The 22,462-nt window shown below is 39.1% G+C and overlaps 1 protein-coding gene across 1 annotated transcript in view; it reads left to right on the plus strand.

Annotated features, from left to right (window-relative positions):
• The first annotated feature begins 467 nt into the window (after positions 1-467).
• fxyd5 (FXYD domain containing ion transport regulator 5) overlaps positions 468-22,462 on the plus strand; it is a 30,534-nt gene continuing 8,539 nt past the window's right edge. Inside the window, exons 1-4 of the mRNA XM_072690999.1 lie at positions 468-549; positions 10,474-10,519; positions 13,692-13,760; positions 15,570-15,887. Coding sequence (XP_072547100.1) covers positions 544-549; positions 10,474-10,519; positions 13,692-13,760; positions 15,570-15,887 — 439 coding nt within the window. The 5' untranslated portion in view covers positions 468-543. The remainder of the gene's footprint in view (positions 550-10,473; positions 10,520-13,691; positions 13,761-15,569; positions 15,888-22,462) is intronic.

The raw sequence follows: 22,462 nt of genomic DNA on the forward strand, positions 1-22,462 counted from the left end.
TGAGGTATACAACCCAGATGGGGCCCATATTTAAGCCATCCTGGTCCCATCACTGACTCTTGTGTTCTGCCATTTACCAACCAGTGGACCTCATCAGCCCTCAGCTTTGCAGCTAGATTGCTACACTGGCTATGCCATGCAACAGCTTTATGCTATAGGCTGTGTACATGTAACATGATTAGCAACCAAATCGATATGTCCCCTAGTCTTCTGCCTCTCTCAATCATTGTAGTGTGTACCCATCTCTAGCTGACCAAACAATGAGTTATACAGTACACACACAATGTGACCCGGGCATGTGCTGGCAGACAACAGCTGGTGCTGGTGGAGTGAAAGAATGAACGAGGCTGGTGGGCTGAACATACAGAACATTCAAACAAGTGACAGAGAGAGAGAGAGCGAGAGAGACAGAGAGAGGGAGGCAAAAAAAGAGCATGTGTTGAAACAGGGAAGTGACAGAAAGGGTGTGGTTAACGAACTTAGCTTTAGGCTTAGTCTGTTGCATGCCTCTCTGAACCCGACGTCCAGCATTTCAGCATCAAAATGAAGGTAAGTAGAAAACGCTGAGTCCTTCTGTGTAGTTTATCGAGTAAAAAGTAGATTATACAGTGCTAATAAATGAATCAGAATATGAGAGAGAAAGATTGAGAAAGTTGGATGTTAATGGGCATCACAATGATGCGCACATGCCCCACGTTTTGGAAGGTCATTGGTAGATTAGCCTACGCATTGTGCCCATCGGTCAACAGTGTTGGGTAGATTATGATTATTGAGAAATAAAATCTGTTTCTGATTACAAATCACATGACTAAAATGTAATCAGTATCATCTTAATTACTTTAAAGATGTCATTTAATCTGATTATGTTTCAATTACTATACTTTATTATTTGTTTCTGGACATCCAGTGGTTAAAATTCAGTCTGCTTCATCCGGTATGCTCACCACGTTCAAACCATGTGAAGATACGGCCTGATTATCCCCTCCCCCTTTCTTTTTTCATTATCCCTTAACATATATAATGTAGGGTGGCCACATGTCCTGTTTTCAGGAGCTTAACTGGGTTTCCAAATTGTGTTAAAAGTACAGGATTGCATACTTCTACTTCTACACCAGTTTAATGCCCTTTTGCTCTACAATACAGATACTATAGGCTACAGTCTACAACACTGAGCATGTTTCCTGCTCTTACTCACACTTACATCCCTAAACGCATGGCTTGCTGTCACAATAGTCACACTTCGTCATCATTTTACATTATTAGCTCACATGTCCAAATATTTGTGGACACCACTTCTAATGAATGCATTCAGCTACTTTAAGTTGCACCCATTGCTGACACACACATACACAGCTTGTCTAGTCCATGTAGAGAAGTGCTGCCAATAGCATAGGACTCTTTTGAGCAGATACTAAGCATGAACCTGTTAGCACCATGCTGCCTAATGCCAGGTGTGGGCTAGTAAAGGGGTATAAAGCCCCCCAGCATTATTGAGCTGTTGAGCAGTGGAAGAGCTGTGTTCTCTGGAATGGTAAATGGTTCTCCATCCAATACTTTTGGGATTAATTGGAGATGAGGTGTGGTGGTGATTATCCAACTTCCTGACCTTACTAATACTTTTGTTGCTAAATGCAATCAATTCATCATAGCAATGCAACAAAATTTTGACAGCAGAGACAGTAACTTCAACACAAGCAGCCTAAACTCTTTTAATAGCCTTGGTTTCAGAGGAAATGTGCAGGTGTCCCAATACTTTTGGACATATGGTGTATCTGTTGTGCTATCTGGTGTTGACCACAGGAGGATGGTTCCCCCTTTTGAGTCTTGGTTCCTCTTAAGGTTTATTCCTCCTCATCTGAGAAAGTTTTTCTGGCCACTGTTTCCATTGGCTTGCTCAATGGGCTTGGACCCAGATCTTTGTATAGTAAAGCAAAGTTGCTTTGTGACAACTTTCGGCCACAGCGCTACAACATTGGTCTCACTGAAGCCCTTCAGCAATAACCTACCACCATAGACAACCAAGAATATGGTCACCCTAGCATATGAAACTTTGTAGCAAAATACCTAAATTACACACTACATCATTATCATTTCAACTTTTTTTTAATGAATCAGAAACTGGACAGTGTCCATGGCTACCACATGAACACATGAACAGTTATAGTAATTTGGGAGATTTATTTATTTTATAAGTAGCAGTAGTCTTTGAATTTCTAATGATATCCCTACAGCTCCACCCATCCAACATGGTCATGTGGGTCTCACATGGGTTAGGTGGGTTCCAGGTTGGTGTGGACTGAGTGAGTCTGTGTATATGTTTATACTGGATCCCAGTTGGGCTTTCCCAATGGTCTATTTCACATGACTCCAATCTAGGCCCTGTTTGCAGTGTACAATGGGGACCCATGCTTAAACTCTACTGGTCCCATCACTGACCCTGGTGTGCATCCATATGGGGGGTGAATGTGGAACCCAAAGAGAAAATGTGGTTCATAGTTGGGCTACCCATATATACCCTTATAGGGGATTGGATGGATGGATGGATGGACGAATGGATGGAACTACTACTACTGTCCCTTTATTGTTTAGGTTGTCCATAGTCTGTTTTTTTTTTTTTTTAAAAGGACACTGGGGACACACAGGAGTTCACTGTGATAGTTAGTGGGCTTCAAGTAGACCTTAGTTCTAGGACTATGACAGTGTGTGTGTATGAGAGAGAATGGGAGTGAATTAAATACTGCTAAAGCATTCAGCCATGTTAATGAACATTAATACATGTACTCATTTAACCCTTTAAAACATCTTTGGGTTTTACACATTAGTGTATAATAAGCCTTTCTGCGATAAGGGGTTAATAAAAGATCTATATGGCCAAATAATCCTTTTTTTTATTTAAAGTCATGTGTTTTACAAATAAAATAATAAAAACAACTAAAAAAAACTGGTCACTTTTCTGTCCTCCTGGATCCACTGAGATAAAAAAGCAATATTTCCACAAGTTTCCTAGAACTGATTTGTGTTTATTTACATTTGCGTTCAGGCATTTTCATGCTGTGGTCAGCTGATCAGCTGTGGTGGGACCAACAGTCTGATCAATAACTGATGCACTAGATGCAGGTAGATGTAGAACAATAGTGGAGGTGAGAAGGCAAAATCCCGGATATAGAAAACCCAGCCAGACTGACATGTCCTCTTTTTTTACATCCCAAAAAGAGGACATGTCCAGGAAAAAGAGGATGTATGGTAACTCTATTATTGTAAGCAGAAAATGAGCAGTATTATATTAAATAATATCCAATTTTACCAATATACTAAGAAATTATACTAATAACTTTATTCTTAATGGTTGGTGTGGTGCAACAGATAACACCACTACCTGCCACTAAGTTACACCACCATGTGGGAGACTAGGGTTCGATTCCCAGTCTGAGTGACTATGCAGCGCTACACCAATAAGAGTCCTTGGGCCAGCCTCTTAACACTACATTGGCCCACCTCTGTGATATGAATAACCTTGTATGTCGCTCTGGATAAGAGCGTCTGCTAAATGTAAATGTAATGCAGTTTTATGCAAACTCCTTATTTAAAGATCTCAATTAGAAGTATGTTTCTGCATATTACATGAGCAGGCAGTTAGTCTGCTGATTTAGCATTTTATACAGTACAGAGTAAATCAGGTACAGAAAGCTAGTTATGTTTGCATAATCCAGAGTCCATAGTCTCATGTAACTTCCCACATTTTCCTGTCAGTCACATTTTCCTGTCAGTTGCTAACAAAAGCTAGCTCTAAAGACCGTTACACCAAACCTTTTCTCTGCTCCCTGTCCACTTCTGCTCTCTCCACAATTTCCACATTCTCAGTTTGCCTCCTCCACACGAGTGCTGATTACTGAGGGAAGCTGTAGTTTGCAGTTCTTTGAACAGACTAGCATGCACCCAGACAAACTTCTACAACAAAAAACAACATAAAGTCTCAGTAAAGTTCTCACCATCATCCTCCTCCTCTTTAACGTCTGCATTTTTAAAGTCAGCATGCTACTTATCATATAAGCTTTTGTGTTCTGCCATGAACACAATGTGCTTTTCTGTTGCCATCTTAATGCTCATTTATTTGGTCTGCAGCCATGACAACAGAGCTCTGATTGGTCTGTCAGATTTTAAAGCATCTGAACGACACAGAAAATAGAAAAATTAGATTTTTTTTTGCACAGCATCCAAGTCCATTAGTTTAGTCCATTAGTTTCCATGTGTGTTTTATACCATGATTATTATATTACACCGTGATCATTACATTAGGATTAAGAATATGTTGCACACCTAAGCAGTATAGCAGTTCATGTTTTTTGGTGACTTTAATTAATAATTTATAAGGATGAGGAGGACGGGTCGGGTCCCCCTTGTTAGTCTTGGTTCCTCCCAAGGTTTTTTCCTCCAGCTCTGAGGGAGTGTTTCCTTGCTCACTACTGGTCTTAGATTTTTCATGCCTTTTTATGATGTTGATAATATATAATGTAGGGTGGCCACATGTCCTGTTTTTGGGAGCTTAACTGGGTTTCCAAATTGTGTTAAAAGTACAGGATTGCATACTTCTACTTCTACACCAGTTTAATGCCCTTTTGCTCTACAATACAGATACTATAGGCTACAGTCTACAACACTGAGCATGTTTCCTGCTCTTACTCACACTTACATCCCTAAACGCATAGCTTGCTGTCACATTAGTCACAGTTCGTCATCATTTTACATTATTAGCTGACATGTCCAAATATTTGTGGACACCACTTCTAATGAATGCATTCAGCTACTTTAAGTTGCACCCATTGCTGACACACACATACACAGCTTGTCTAGTCCATGTAGAGAAGTGCTGCTAATAGCATAGGACTCTTTTGAGCAGATACTAAGCATGAACCTGTTGGCACCATGCTGCCTAATGCCAGGTGTGGGCTAGAGGGGTATAAAGCCCCCCAGCATTATTGAGCTGTGGAGCAGTGGAAGAGCTGTGTTCTCTGGAATGGTGAATGGTTCTCCATCCAATATTTTTGGGATTAATTGGAGATGAGGTGGGGTGGTCTGGCCAGAGGAGGATGGGTCCCCCTTGTGAGTCTTGGTTCCTCCCAAGGTTTCTTCCTCCAGCTCTGAGTTTTTCCTTGCCACTGTCGCCGTTGGCTTTGACCCTTCATGTTATTCCTTCTTTCTTCTCGGTCTCTGTCCTTTATTAAGTACTAATTATGTAAAGCTGCTTTGTGACGACAACAGTTGTAAAAAGCGCTATACAAATAAATTTGACTTGACTTGACTTGACTTGGTGATTATCCAACTTCCTGACCTCACTAATACTTTTGTCGCTGAATGCAATCAATTCATCATAGCAATGCAACAAAATCTTGACAGTAGAGACAGTAACTTCAACACAAGCAGCCTAAACTCTTTTAATAGCCTTGGTTTCAGAGGAAATAATGAATGTCACTATTTACTATTCACCCACCGTTCTGCTGAATATTGCTGCTTTTATTTTCTTTTGACTTCCTTTCAATTTTTCTTTTATAGAAAACTAGAGACGTGTTTGTTCTTCCATAGGTAATTTACTTATATTTAATTAGGCATCTCTTAGTTTTTCCTTTAATTGATTTTTTTTAATCTACTGGGCTGCTACAGTTAATCAAGCTCTCACTCCATTTCTGAGCGTTACTCTTGGTGCTCTCTGACAGAAAAGTTCTTGATTAGTGAGGATGCTCTTTTAAGTGGCAGAGACAGAAAATGAGACGTGCACTGATGAGTGACATGTTTTGACATGCCATATCTTCCTTTGAACATGAGCACGCTTTATAAATGAAACATGGTTGAATGTGGATGTAAAAGTGAATTTTCTCGGTCAGAAGGACATTAGCCATGTTACACTTACTTTCTGGTGTATCACACTGACTTTCCCAATCAACAAATGGTGTTCAGTGATAAATAGGTAAGACTTTATATATAGGTGTTATATTTGGCCTTGGTAGGAACCACAATGTCACACCCAGCCTTGCAGAGTATTCTAACTAGGGGTTGGGATCCACACTACAGTGTGAATCCATTACAATGTTGAAAGATAATATGCTAAGCATTATGATGTAGTGCTTAATTACTTTTTGACACCACATTTCTGAAGTTTACAAGATTGTAAAGATGTCAATATTCACAAACCATGTCCTTATTCTACCAGGTTCGTTCATTAGGTAGACTAACAGGCTTCATCTTTACATATTTAACCATTGCTTTCAGTTTATAGTGGCAGGTAAATGATGATGATGTTTATACAGTAGATATTGAAGTGAGTCTGATTTCTGCCTGAATGGAGGCACAAGCCCCCCTCAATCAAGTGAGAAGGTTATCCACTGCACTATCCAGCCTTTCCAGACAAGAACTCCACTAATAGGATACCTTGGTCCCACCAGAAAGTAGTGGCTCTTAATCTTTGAGATTATGACAGAAATGCTTTTAATCTGTTAGTCATCTAAGAATGTTTAGAATAGTCTTGAAATGGTAAAATATAAAAAAAGAACATTTGATTTTTCTTATTTAAATTTTGATTGAATAATATAACAGAAATCTGAAATATTTTTGTCTAAAAGTTTTTTGCTGTACGCTAACACCATTTCCACAATGGCACATTCATAATCCAGACATTAAGTAAGTGCATGCATAACAGCAAAATATAGTTAAATGGTTTATCAATGCAGAAAATATTTATTTATTATAATTGTTAGCTTATCGCCATCTGTAGTCCCTGAGTAGGTTATTACAGACTAAATGCCTAATGTCTTCATAAAAAAAGGTTAGTGTAACTGTCAGTCTTCAGTGGTTTTATCATGGTTCACATCCCACTGCCTGATAGAATTCCCTCCCAGGACTCCATTTCCCATTAACCCTCCATTAATTACCCTGCAGCTGCTTCTGTATACTGTGTAAATACTTCTGGTTGAATGGACCAATAGAAATGCTCGAAATTACACATTTTTGCATTCTGGTCACCATTTTGGAGATACATGTTTTTCATTAGACAGCAACAATATACATATAGTGCCAATTCATTTGTTACTACCAGTACTGCTACTGTAGACTGCAGTTCCATTGACTCACGTTGTTGATATGACAGCAATAATTTTATCATTTTCTACTAAATCCAATAAATCTGAATAGCTCTTCTTTTCAGATTCAGTTCTTTTCTTGACAACTGTACAGTGGATTTTGCACACAATGGGCCTCATTTATGAAACCATAATAAAAAAAAAAAAAAAAAACATGAGCAAACTACAGGTAAATTGCGAGTAAAATAGACATCCCTGAACATTAAAGCTGTATTAACAATGAATTTATTAGTACCACGTATGTTAATGAATACCAGTCGTTCACAGATTGAGTGCATATTTATTTACAATCAACATTAAAATAACCTACGCCCATGAATTACAAATTACTACCATATAAGGTAGCTCTTGGACTGAGGTTTCACCAGATGTTTTTTTTTTATTTATTTAACATTTTTTTAAATAAAGTGCAGTCATGTCAAATGACAATGTCAGTGCCTTTTGGACATTTCCGCATGGTCTGGAGCAGATGTAAATATTGTTCCCACTTCCAAACGTTTTCAGACTATGAACATTTGAATGAATCTGAATATTTATGAAAAAAAAATATGAACAATTTATGTTCAAATTTGTTCTGCATGAGGCCCAGTGGGAGTGCTGCAGGCACTAGACAATGTAATGTTTGCAAAGAAATAGATGTGCAGATGGCATCTTTACACATATGTACTGCCTATACTTTTGAAAGGCTTTCCACTTTCTTGCATCTTATATATATATATATATATATATATATATATATATATATATAAAGAAAAAAATACTTGTCCACTGAAAGGGTCTTTAAAGAATCAAAAGTGGATCTTCTACACCATTAAAAAAAGTGATTCTTTGAGGGTTCTTTAATAATATTCAAAGAACCATTAGAGAGAATTCAATTACCAGCCAAAATAATAAAACCATCTGCATAATACTGTGTTGGTCCACTAATACAGCTCTGACTGATCCAGGCATGGACTCCACAAGACCTCAGAAGGTGTCCTGTGGTATCTGGCACCAAGACTTTAGCATCAGATCATTAAAATGTAAAATGTGAGATGGGGCCTCTAAGAACATCACAGAATCTTGGGTGCAAAAACCCTGAAGCCAGATTGCTGGCTATCCTTCCTTAGACCACTTTTGATACTGACCATTGCATATGCATATATATATATATATATATATATATATAATATTCTATATACTATATACTCTTATACTATATAGAATATATACTATATATATCCTATTTATTACTATATACTTATATTATACTTATACTATATATTAAACTATATACATTTATCATTGGTTATTATTGGTAAACTATATTCAGTCAAGAGTAATTGTTGCCGTATGACAACAACAAGGAGTAAAACGTAAAGTATAATTTCCATTTAGTAATACAATTGTTAAACCCAAAACTTTACAAAATTATACTGCTTATACTGTGGTGCATTTCCTCTACAGTCTAGTAAAGGTACGATAATTGCATTCAGTCAAGAAACTCAATCTAACAGTGACTGAGAGACAATTTATTACTTTATAACATTCATGTACACCATAAAAGTCAACCATGCTCTTTTGTTGCAGTGCTTAGTTTAACCTAAACTTGCTGACCTCTCCTGTAACAAAAGCCTGCTGACCATGATCTGACCATGCTAAGAACTTAACGAGCTTGCTGCTGTTTTTTTTTTTTTTTTACTGTTTTGACTGTTGCTAAGTGATGCTTCCTATATTGTCTGTGCTGTGGTGACCTCTGTGTCATTGAGGGTTTATAGATCATCAAGGGAAATTGTTAGTATGGAGCACATACAGCAGCTCATACAGAAATACACTGACTTACAGTCCTCAAAAGCAGCTAATTAAAGTTGATGCCCACCTACAGCACTGAGGTTTAAATCTCATCTGCCTCATGTACTGCCTACACTCTTAAAAAGTACCTAAATATCTCCTGGCTTGTTTGGACAAACTTTTAATTGGTATATAATCCTTTACATTAGCTTTTGAAAGACTTTCCACTGTCTTGCATTTTATATATGAAAAATATAGGAATCAAAAGTGGATCTTCTACACCATTAACAAAGGTGGTTCTTCAAAGGTTCTTTAATAATATTCAAAGAACCATTAAAGTGAATACATTAACCAGCCAAAATAATAAAACCATCTGCATAATACTATGTTGGTCCACCTTGTGTCACTAATGCAACTCTGACTGATCCAGGCATGGTCTCCACAAGACCTCAGAAGGTGTCCTGTGGTATCTGGCACCAAGACATTAGCAGCAGATCATTAAAGTCCTGTAAAATGTGAAGTGGGGCCTCCATTAACTTGGTCTTGAGTCTTGGGTGCAATAACCCTGACGCCAGATTGCTGGCTATCCTTCCTTAGACCTATGTTCCATGACCCCAAAAAAAGGTTTGATATTTTGTAGCCAATAAAAATATTGTAATTAGATTATGATTAATATATACATTAAATGTAATGCATTTGGCTACAATGTTGCATGTGAATCAAGTTACACAGGAAAGAGGAATGTAGAGTTAGGAGTCTTGCCCAAGGGACTCTCATTGTTGTTTTCTGGCCTTGGATCGGACCCTAGTTTGCCATAGGGAAGGCATTGTTGTTACCCCCTATCCTACATCAACAACTGAGCCAGAGGACATGTAGAAGAGTATGACGTTAGTTGGCTTCTCACTAAAAAAACAGTTTAAAGCCACATCCTGACTATTCTAACTGAAAGTGGTCAGATGTGAATACAATAACACAAAAACAAGAGCTCTATGTAAGTGCTCACTTGCAACTGTAGGTTCACAAAGCCAGTAAAAGCATTAATGGGGAATATGATCTGATGGAAAATGGATTACAGATTATTTAAGCAAACTTTTTTTATATCTTGTTTAAGACTTTTACACAAACACTTTCTGTTAGGACTGTTGTTATTAGTGTTTATTCTAATATCAGTGACCAGATAAGCAGCCTTTCACTATAATTTAGTACAGTATGTTGATGTTTATTGTTTATTGATAAATAAATCAATTGAAATTACTTATTTCAATTCATATAGATCCTCCAAGACTCTATTTGACTGGTTTTCATTTGCATTTGCTTGTTTATTTGTCTTCATCTTAATCACATAACTCTAAAGAATCTAAAATCTAAAACCAGTGAAATATGTAATCAACAAACCATTGCAGGAGTAATAATGTGACACATTTATCACAACATAAATCATGTAAATGTAATTGGCCTTCAAACTTTAGGTTTGGTAAAGCTTCACTCAGTGTAAATGGAGCGTTATTTGCATTGTAGGTGGCATGTTTGTGTGAGAGTGTGTTCGTGTGTCTGATTGTGACCTGCTTTACAGACACTCTGGGGAGGAGCTGTACTTTTTCTGTCGCTCTTCTATAGAGGTGAGTAATCAAAAATCCCCTCCCACCCTCTATCTCACTCTCTGTCACGCTCGCTCTCGCTCTGCACACCCCCTATGATCTTAATTTCTTGTTTTTTTCTCCTGTCTCATTTCCGCCATCATCAGTAGTGGGGGAAGGACTACTTAAAGCCTACACTCTAGCAGACGTGCCATTACTTCTGTGGAAATGTACTTGAGTAGAAGTAAAAACACTCATCTGGGCATCTAATTGAGGCTGTAAAAAAAGTTTGTTAAAGAATTTAAGTGAAAGTAAGTTTGAAAGTGCAAATTTGACTTGACATATTATACCTTATATTATATTTAAATGTTAACACCTTATATTTGTTAGAGAAATATGTAAACTTACAGAACTGGGCAGAGATTGTAAGACCATAATCCCAGGATTTAAGATCATGTCTCTCAGCAGTATGAGAGTTTTTACTGTAGAAACTCCGGATCCCATTAGAACAGATGCAGGTACATATAAATATCATAAAATAGTCGGTGGGCTGAAAGTTTTATTAAAACTTCTATTAGCAAAGAATAGCCCCACCAGTTTGTTCAGAAGTCTTTGTAGTTACTGAGTAATACACCTTTCTGCATTTCTGGGGTAATGATTGAGCTTTATCAGTAAATGCAAAACTGCAGAGAAGGGAAATAATTACAAGATCTTGTGCACTAAAATTTCCAGACCACCCCAAATTGTACTGTAAAATGTAGCCTGGAAATTGGCTAATGCTCACATGCTCAGGCCTATGAAACATGAGCTTGTGTAAACGGGTGACACACTTACTGTGTCTGAATAACCACAATACATGTTGTCTATCAGCGCACTCACTGAAAGTGTTGACATTCTGGCATTTGTTATACCCAATGTTATAGTCCAATGCAGTCAAATATGAACCCTATGCTTCTACAACACTGAGAACAGTGTCAGACCAAGGCCCACAAATTAATGCCCTGCCTTGCTTTGCCCTTGTCTGCTTTTTCTTGTTTACTCTGGTTTATATTGGTCTTCTGGGTCTATTTGTCCTGCCCCTCACCTGTTGCTCCACCCCCTTGTAATTGTTTCCAGGTGTTTCTAGTCTTCTCCTCAGCTCTCAGTTTTAGTCTTCATTTGTTTGGTCGTGTATCTTGTTGACCTTTGTTTTTTTTTTTGTTCTCTATGTATTTTTTTTTGCTTTCTTATAAATAAGGTAATAACAAATAAAGATACATAAGACAAACAAAGATACATAAGGAATAAACATTCCTGCATTCTTTGTTATATCTTTTAACATTGACGTCTAGTGATCAAGTAAGTCAACATGCAGCTCAACTCCACGCCTCTATCTCAAGACCTCATTTATGACTACAGCTTGTAAATGCTGTATAAAATAAATAAATTAAAAAAAAAATGGCCCAGGGGTTATGAATTTGAATTCTGAGCCATGCTGCTTTGCCATCAGCAGCTGGAGTCAGAGAGAGCACAATTTGACATGCTGTCTTCAGGTGGGTAGATGGTGCCCCCCACCCCACATCACTCTCAAGTCGTTTTGGCTGGTGCAGCCATCTGTTAGCCGGTGTGGTGAAGATGGGGACCCGGCCTGTATTGGCGGGCAGGTCGAAAAAGAGATGCCTTTGTATGTATCGTAGGAGACAAGTGTTAAGTCCATCCTAGTTTCAGGAGCATAGCTAGTGCTACCCCCACCCCCACATGTGCAATGAAGAGTCATTTGCAATAACCTGTAAATAATATTGTTATTGCTTTTTTACTTCTTATTTATATTGTGTATATAGTGTAATTTTATTTTTTTAAATCTACATTTTTTTTGTAACTGAGTGTCTTGCTATCCCTTTCTGCTGTGACACTGAGAATTTCCCCACTATATATATATATTTGATCAAAAAAGTACAACTACTAGACTAAATAAAGCAGGTCCTGAAACAATCTCGGTGTCCATTTTATTAGTATTTCACTTTTTGACAATTTGAATATTGCATTTGTTTTTACATTGTGTCCAAATTTAATGATGAATGGACCAATAGAAATGCTGCAAAATGACAGAATAAAATCTTCAACTGACTTCCATTGACAGTTTAAGACTGTTCCCTTCTCCTGAAAATGTACTGTTTTAAAGATACAGGATTTTTACATGGCCGTAATCATATGTCCCTCTTTGACAAGAAGTTTAATCCAGGTATTTTACCCACATGTTTGCCTTAATGCTGCTGAGCATTTCAGGAATGGGTTAAATGCAAAACTCTCCACTGTCCTGACCACTCCTTTGTGTTTCACAGTCTGGCCTTGTGAAGCAGTGAGAAAGCTCCTTTCATGACAGGGGACAGAGCTCTACATCACAACACTATTATTATGTCAGCCATGGCATACATTTGCATCCATCAGCTGCTGGAAAATACGCATTTATTTTTACCCAAAGCTTGCGTGTGCTGCAAGACTGTAAGCTGTGTTATTGTGCGGGTGTTTGGACACCAGGGATCAGAGCGCTTGTGTTATTGGGGGCCTGGCTGCGGTTATGGCCATTCTAACAACCCGAAAAAAACCCAGAATTGAATCCTAATCCTAATCCTATCAGCTCCATTTCATAAAGACATTTCTTCAGTTGTGTGAGTTTAGTTAGATTACCTCAATCTCGCAGTATTGATCAGATGAGATAAGATCAGATGTCCAGATACGTTCAATAAGACATTATTTTTAACATGATTACAGAAATGGTGCACATACTGCACACACACTATAAATTGACCTCACCGAAGCAAAGCGTAAACAAGTTATGCCAATAAATAAACAAAGAATGTGAAATTATGCATTATCCACAGTTTGTGGAACTAAAGCTATAGGATAGATGCTGAAATGTACTGTAGATCTGGCGAGACTGTATGTGTAGAAGCAAATGTGCACTAATTATATCACACTGATGAATAATTATTGCACAATTACGTGATTATATTGTGTGATGTAGAGCCTCTCTGGCATAGGTGTGATGTAATGGAAAAGGCTCCAAATGCTTTCACTTCTATTGCTTTTCTTTTTTCTTGTTATGTCTGCTTAGTTTATGGGTTTTCAGTTTTTGTGCTTTGTTCTAGATCTGTCTTTGGATGTTTTAGATCATTTAAAACCACTGTTTTATGGTTCAGCAACTTAATATGTATTTTATATTCTCTTTTTTAAGGATGTGGAGCTCAAAATGGGACAGAAGAACCTTATGTTCCCACCACTGTGGACGTACAAACCAGCACAGGTAGCCTAGAAGTTCACATACATACATCCTTATCTTTCTAAATCTGGTCTCTATAGACATATTTCATGTTTTTATATCATATTTTGCCTTTATCTTGCCTTTATTGCAGTAACTGAGGATACTGACATGCATTTATATAATAAGGGAATTCTACGCTCAGAAATAGGATGCCAATTAATGACACATTCTTTTTTGTGTTAGCTACGTTAACTTTAAGTCCTGTGTCCTGTTGTTTTCAAGACTTCAAATCAATCAATGTGATGCAATATAGGCACATTGTTAAAGTTTTACTATGTCCGGATCATGTCCCTGTTTGGATCAGCTCCACCCTGCAGGAGCATTTTGTAGTTCTATAATTCCAGACTGTAGTCCGGTCAGGTCCCCACAGAACCACCACAGGGCACACAGTATTTTAATGGTGGGTCATTCTCAGCACTGCAGTGACACTGACTGACATGGTGGTGGCAGTATGTTAGTAGTGTGTGTTGCGCTGGTGGTACAAGCAGATCAGAGACAGCAGTGCTGCTGGAGTGCTTAAACACTGTGCCCACTCACGGTCCACCCTGTTAGACACTCCTACCTAGTTGGTCCATCTTGTAGATGTAAAGTCAGAGACTGAAGCTCTCTGATGTGCTGCTGCACAGTTTGTGTTGGTCATCCTCCAGTCCTTCATCAGTGGTCACAGGATGCTGCCCACAGAACACTTCTCACTGGATATTACTGGTTGGTGGACTGTTCTCAGTCCATTGAGGAAAAAAGGGCAAAATGTGGCAACGTAAGCAGAGAAACAAATGGAGACAGTCTGGAATTATAGAAGTACACAGTGCTATAATATGGGAAGTGGATATGATATAATGGGCAGAGTGTTTTCCAGTCCCGAAATGGTCATTACTCACATTCGGTCTACAGGAGTTTAGCCCCACCCACTTAGGCTGGGTTACATTTTGAAGGAGCTGCAGTGGCAGACAGCCAATCAGAACAGGAGTCATTTACATATATCGGCAGCTAAGCAGACCACAAAATCTTGTTCATTTTTATGAAGGAGTTATTGGGAAAATGATCTTGTAGGAATGAATAAATAAAATGCTTGATATGGTGGATAAATGGAGTCCAAAAATACTCTGACCCCAACTTCTGCAATTTACCACAGGATCAGTAAAGTACTAGTATTCTATTATATTTTATATGTGTCATATACACACATTTTTTCATGTGGAGACAAAATGTCCCCATATTATCAGTATTTTTCACTGTCCTTGTGGGGACATTTTCAGTTTGACTCGCAAACACACCCACACTTATGTATATATAAAAAAAATGACCAGAAAGATTCACTTGAGCTACAACAAAACCAACCCACTTTTTAGGACTGACCTAGACTTTTCCCACAGCACTGTAACTGAATATGTATTTTTGTAAGTTTTGTAAGTTTTGTCATTGGTCCATCCCTGCCCCAGTTACGGATGACCACTTAACCCCAAACAAGTGTTATTCATATTCATATTTAGTGGCAGACAATCAATCAGAACAGAAATAATTTACATACATCGGCAAGTAAGCAATACAATGGGAATAATGTGTTGTAGGAATAAATAACTACAATGCTAAAAATGCTCAAAATGATGAATAAGTGGAGTAAAAAAATATCTAAATTTAGGATGAGGAACATGACTAAAACTCCTCCTCTCAGCTTATTATCCTATTATTACCTCGTCCTTCTGTATACCTGTTTGGTCTCGTCTGTTTTTACATAATGCAGATGGAATGTGGTTGTATTTTTTATAATCAATTTCCTCCTGTTATTCCTAGATAACTGGACAGTAACTGACTGGACAAGCGATCAATTCAACTACACTGAATTCACCGCAGCACTGACCAATTATGATACTGAAGCTAATGATAATAAAACTGAAGAAGTTACAAACAGCCCATTGAAATCAACCAAGGCCAATGATACTGAAGCTAATGATAATAAAACTGAAGAAGTTACAAGAAGCCCATTGAAATCAACCAAGGCCAATGATACTGAAGCTAATGATAATAAAACTGAAGAAGTTACAAGAAGCCCATTGAAATCAACCAAGGCCAAGCAAACACAGAAAGATGCCATGCACCATGCACCATACGGTATGTCATCCACCCTTATATTGTTTTCAGCTTGCTTACAGACATGGTGCATTACTAAGTGGTCTGGTGGGTGTGGTCACTCAATGTGGCATAGCATTGCACCAACACCAGTGTTTTCCTATAACTGTGGGAACAGGTGAGGTCAAGTGGGGACATCTCTTCAGTGGCAGTAGTGCTGGGTTGTGGGTTTGATACTCTGGTTCACTAAGCTGCCAATGTTGGGTCATAGCATGGCCAACCCAAAGCTTATGCAGTTTACTATAGGATCAGTAAAGTACAGGTATTCTATTCTATCCTATATGTGTCATGGCAAAATGTCCCAATAATATCAGTATTTTTCTCTGTCCTTGTGGGGACATTTTCAGTTTGACTTGTAAACACACCCCCACAAAAAAACTGACCAGAAAGAGTGGCTTGAGCTACAACAAAAACAACCCAATTTTCAGGACTGCCCTAGACTTTTCCCACAGTACTGTAACTGAACAGTAAGCAGGTTGGCCCATTAGCAACCAACAACAATATGTATTTATGCAATGAGTTTTGTCTTTGGTCCATTCCTGCCCCAGTTACTCACCACCTCAAACTTAACCCCAGCAAGACAGAGCTGCTGTACATCCCGGGAACTGCTAGACCTAAAAACTATCTTGTCGTCTCCTCTGAGAACTCACTGGTCACTCCATCTACAGAAGCTGGAAGCCTTGGTGTAATCATGGATGATCAGTTATCGTTCCCAAGTCATGTTGCAAACGTAACTCGGTCCTGCAGATGTACAACATCTGGAGAATTCGACCCTTCCTCTCTAGAGAGTTGCCCAGGTGCTCATTCAGTCTCTCGTCACTTCCACTTCCTCTGCGCACCATCAGGCCCCTGCAACTCATCCAGAATGCAGCGGCACGGGTCGTCTTCAATGTTCCTAAGTTCAGCCATGTCTCTCCACTGCTGCGTTCTCTCTTCACTGGCTTCCTGTAGCTGCTGCCCAGGTCATCAGATTCAAAACCCTGACGCTGGCCTACAAAGCCAAGACTGGACCAGCCAGCTCCTCCGTACTTGATGGCAATGGTCAAAAGCCAATCCGCACCGAGAGCCCTTCCAGCTTCAAGTACAGCTCGGCTCGACCCGCCATCCCTCAAAAAAGTCGCTCGCTGCCTTCAAACGCAGACTGAAGACCCACCTCTTCTGAGAGTACTTGGACGAATAGCGAATAGAGTACTATGGTCACCTTATTGTATTGTGTTTAGTAATGTCTAAAGCTTAGAGGTATCTTTGAACTATTAGTCTGTTTAAACTAGCTGAGGTTTTTCTTGGGTAAATAGCAAAGCACTTTTGTAAGTCGCTCTGGATAAGAGCGTCTGCTAAATGCCTTAAATGTAAATGTTACTGATGACCATTTGAACACAAACAAGTGTTGTTCATTTTCGTGATGTGAAAGTTTTACTGATGAGGATGATCTGAAAGCATTAGCATACAGTAAATACCAGGTGGTACATGGCCCTCTGTAGGTGGACGTCTACAGCTGAGAGCACACTGCACTTATTTTAGTGGCTTCTCTTGTAGAAAAGGCTGGAAGCTCCTCGGGGAGACTGAAGGAGAGCGACTGTCACCGTATAACTCAGCAAAATGCAATTCATATCAAGGGCACACATAACTCAGAAACTAATTAGCAGGTAATTAGAAAAGTGTTCAGCCCTCTTCCCATGTAGAGCGAGGCTTAAAGATATGCAGTATTGCGGAGGGTCGTCGTGGCGAACTGATATGCTTTATGAAGTGCCATTAAAACCGAGCGGCATATCCTGAGAGAGCCACGTCATTTATATATTTAAAAATTCAATTTGAAAGACGGGTCAGACAGAAAATGAGTGCACCTGGAATTTAATTAGAAGTAATTATGGATGGATCCCTAGAACTGCGATAAGGGGACTGTCTACTGCCTTCCCAGGCAAGGAGTCTAATAAGTGTTGGCTATCTCCCTGTATTGTGAACATGGGACTTTTCATAAAAAAAGAAGTCTATTTCTTGCTCTCTCTCTCTCTCGTCTTTTGGGGTCTTTTCAGTCATTATCAAACTTATCGCGTCACTGGAGCTGAGAGTATACAATAGTAGCTCCCTGTGCATGGAACAATACAGCTCCTGCCTCTGAGCCAACCTACAGCAGCAAGAGAATGGTCCTGTATATGCATCTCAAAATTAGTAACTTTATATAAGTAAAAAAAAAACACATTTAACTTAAAAATAATGGAAATGATTGTGATACGATTTTTTTTTCAAGTAATTTTAATCATTTCTTTTATTTTAATATGATACATAGGGTGTCTGGAATTATGCTAATTCTATATATTTATATGATAATTTTATATACATAAAAAAATGTGTTTCATTCATACAAGAAACTTTTCCAATTTCCATTTGTGCCTCATTTTGTTTTTTCTTTATTTCATTATTTAATGGAAAACCAGAAATACATCATATTTGTTCTACCATAGGTCATTTACTTATATTTAATTAGGCCTCTCTTAGTTTTTTCCCACTAAATTGATTATTTCTATCTACTGGTCTGCTACAGTTAATCAGAAGGTTCGTTTCTGAGCGTTACTCTTGGTGTTCACTGACAGAAAGGTTCTTGATTAGTGAGGATACTCTTTTAAGTGTCAGAGACAGAGATGAGACATGCACTGATGGGTGTCAGGTTTGGACGTGGAGTATCTTCCACTGAGCATGAGCACACTTTATGAATGAAACATGGTTGACCATAGATGAAGCTTTACTAGGTCAGAAGAACATCACCCATGTTCCACTTATTTTCTGAGCTCAGTTTGTGTTGATCTCATTACCTTTCTCAGGCAGGGTCTGATGTATGGTAGTAAATATGTAAGACACTGTAGATGGTAAATGTGGCCTTGGTAGTAACCACAATGTGAGTTTCACCAACAGCCTCATGGACAGTTCTTACAACAGGTAGGAATTGCTACAGGCCTCAGAATATGATATCACTATCAAAAGTTGGCAGGTGAATATAATGATATTCGTAGATACAGTGGCATGCAAACTTTGGGGGACCCCAAATTACTTGATTTCCAAAAGATCCTGCATGATCAATACCTTATAATACCTCAGTTAGTGAGTATCACAGCTTGTAAAAAATTTTTTGTATCTGCTAAGAGAGCTGTCAGTTCCTATTTGATGGATTTTATTCATTCGTCCTGCAAAATGTTCTGTGAGATTCTCTGGCCGTCTTGCTGCACTGCTCTTTTGAGGTCTATCCATAGATTTCCAATAATGTTAAGGTTAGGAGACTGTGAGGACCATACCAAAACTTTCAGCCAGCTTGTGCCTCTTTTGTGGGGTGTTTTAGGATCCCTATCCTGCCGTAGAAACCATCCTATTTTCATATTCAGCTTTTTTTTTTCAGAATCACACAGAAAATGTAATGTTTGCTTCCAGAATTTGCTGGTGTTTGACTAAATACACTCTTCCCTAAACAAGTCCCATGTTTCCTATGCCTGTGGCTGCAACACAAGCCCAAGGCATGATCGATCCACCCCTGTGCTTAACATATTTTCAGAAATTTTGAACCCTTGTTTCTCCAAACACACCCTTGCTCATTGTGGGCAAAAATGTTTTTTTACCTTCTCAGTCTAGATGACTTGTTTAGAGAATGCACCAGGCTTGTTTAGACATCCTCCCCTGGTTATCACAGAGATCAGGGAGGGCAGAAACAAGGGCAAGGCGGTTACAATACGTTACCATAGTGTTTAGAAATTTGCATCACCTCACCCGTCCTAATGTTCACTGGGAACAAGCCCTAACAAGATTTTCAGTTCTTGGCAAAGGTCATCTGAGAGCTCAAATCTTTTACCCAATCAATTCCCAAACCTTTGCGTGATGCTCCTTTCCATTTTCCTCTGAAAATCATACAAAAATACAGATAAAATAAATAATACACTAGTCTTGCTTAAAAAGCTGAGAAGAATAGTTGAGCTTTTAGACTTTTGGAGTTTATTTTCTACAATTTTTTCACTAATTAGCTCTCTGACCAATTTTTGAAAGGAAAATAAATGGAAATTGTGTCTAAAATAGGCAGAAAAGTCATAGTTAATGTTTCAAGAATGTGTTCACTTATTTTCACTTACACATGTGGACAAAATTGTTGGTATTCTTCCGTTAAAGAAATGAAAAACACAATGGTCACTGGAATAACTTGAAACTAATAGAATGAATAATAAACAAAAAATACTGATTTATCTATAACAATCTGTGGTGAATTGTAAATTGTGGTGCCACAGAATCATTCTAAAAACTTAATCTGGCCTGGACAAAAATGATGGCATCTTTAACTTAATATTTTGTTTCACAATCTTTTGAGGCAATCACTGCAATCATGTGATTCCTGTTCCTCTCAATGAGATTTTTGCACCTGTACACAGGTATTTTGGCCCACTCCTCAAGAGCAGACTGCTCCAGCTGTCTCAGGTTTGAAGACTGCCTTCTTCAGACTGCAGGTTCTAGCGCCTTCCACAGATGTGCAAAAGGATTTAGATCAGGGCTTGTGGAAGGCCACTTCAGAATGGTCATTTACATTTAAGGAATTTAGCAGACACTCTTATCCAGCGCGACTTACAATTTAAATTTTTACAATTTTAAAATTTAAATAGACTAATAATTCAAAGATCCTCTAATCTTAGACTCTACTAAACACAAGTCAATAAGGTGACCACTCTGCTATTCACCCAAGTACTTTCAGAAGAGGAGGGTCTTCAGTCTGGGTTTGAAGACAGCGAGCGTTGGACTCTGCTGTTCGGACACCCAGGGGAAGTTCGTTTCACCACTTCGGTGCAGGACAGTAAAAAGCCTGGACGCTCGTCTTCCGTGGATCTTAAAGGATGGCGGGTCGAGCCGAGCCGTACTTGAAGCTGGAAGGGCTCTTGGTGCAGATCGGCTTTTGACCATCGCCATCAAGTACGGAGGGGCTGGCTGGTCCAGTCTTTGCTTTGTAGGCCAGCGTCAGGGTTTTGAATCTGATGACCTGGGCAGCAGCTACAGGAAGCTACAGTGAAGAGAGAACGCAGCAGTGGAGAGACATGGCTGAATTTAAGGACATTGAAGACGACCCGTGCCGCTGCATTCTGGATCAGTTGCAGGAGCCTGATGGTGCGCAGAGGAGACCAGCCAGAAGAGAGCTGCTGAAGTCAAGTCTTGAAGTGACGAGAGACTGAACGAGCACCTGGGCGACTCTCTAGAGAGGAAGGGTCGAATTCTCCGGATGTTAGTCCAATGCTCAGTGCTCTTAGCCATTTTGGATTTTGGATCTGTGTGTTTTGGGTCATTATTCTGTTGAAGGACACAACATGTCCTGAGACTAGGGGTGCCCACACACACATAAAGAGCCCTGTTTGTGTGTGTGTGTGTGTGTGTTTATACATATTCCTGCTCAGGTAAATCATTTATTAACCATTGACTGTCTTCTTCTTTTTTGAACATGACAACTCTCTCTCTCTCTCTCTCTCTCTCTCTCTCTCTTTTGGGGATTTATGACTCTTTATCAAGCTTATCGAGTCACTGTAGCTTACGGTATACAATAGCAGTCCTCCGTGAATGAACAGCACAGCGTGTTGCTGCAGTGGAAGCTCCTCTCTGCAGTTATTTGAGGATCAGATAAATGTGGATTTATTGCTCAGGTGGACAGATAAGCATGCGTCTCCTGTTCCCTCGCCTGGCTGCTCCACACGCTGCAGCAGTGCAGAACCGGCCCGATGGAGGAGACTGCTGGGCCAGCATGGCCTTTTACCAGCCTCCTTGTTTGTCAATGCCAAAACACACAGACACACACACACACAGACACACACACAGACACACACACACACTTGTGTAAAAAGCATTCATTTTGTCCTTGTATTGTATATTGTATTGTAATGTATTACAGTTCCAGAGTGTCCCTGTTTTTCTATCATAGTGGGAACCCTGTGTTAAGTTCAAATGCAAGGATATGAACACACACATACACACTCACACACACAAATTCACAAACACAAACTCACCCAAATATACTTTGAACATGCTCCTATGAAAAAGTCCAACAAATGGGGACATATTCACACACATACACACACATGTTGGTGTTGCTATTTTTGTGAGGACTTCCACAGACGTCTGTATTACTGAAGCCATGTATATCTACACCAAACCATAACCTAACCTCAGAAATCAAAAGACAATCTTACTGCACCTTCAGCTTTCCCAAAAAAGTTGTATCTATAAGAGAAAACATCAGAACCAAAATCAGAACCAGCAAAAATGCACAAGGCCTCACTTGCACAAAGCATCAAATCCCCCCATCATGAGGACATCATGAGCAGCTGTGGCTTAAAAAGTTTATCCACCCGCAATATCACCGTGTCTCTCATCCTCTTATGTTACGGGGTTGATGACAAGTGTGTGGAGGTGAGGCTTAGTTCGATGTGGGCAGGGTAGAAAGCAGCGACCAGTGGGAGCTTAACATTTGGAAGCTTGTCGCCCAACAATATTTATGATCATCAGAGCTACAAAACAGGGTTACAGAGTTAGCTGAACTGGATTCACCA

Source organism: Salminus brasiliensis, chromosome 11 (assembly GCF_030463535.1).
Source record: "Salminus brasiliensis chromosome 11, fSalBra1.hap2, whole genome shotgun sequence".
NCBI lineage: Eukaryota > Metazoa > Chordata > Actinopteri > Characiformes > Bryconidae > Salminus > Salminus brasiliensis.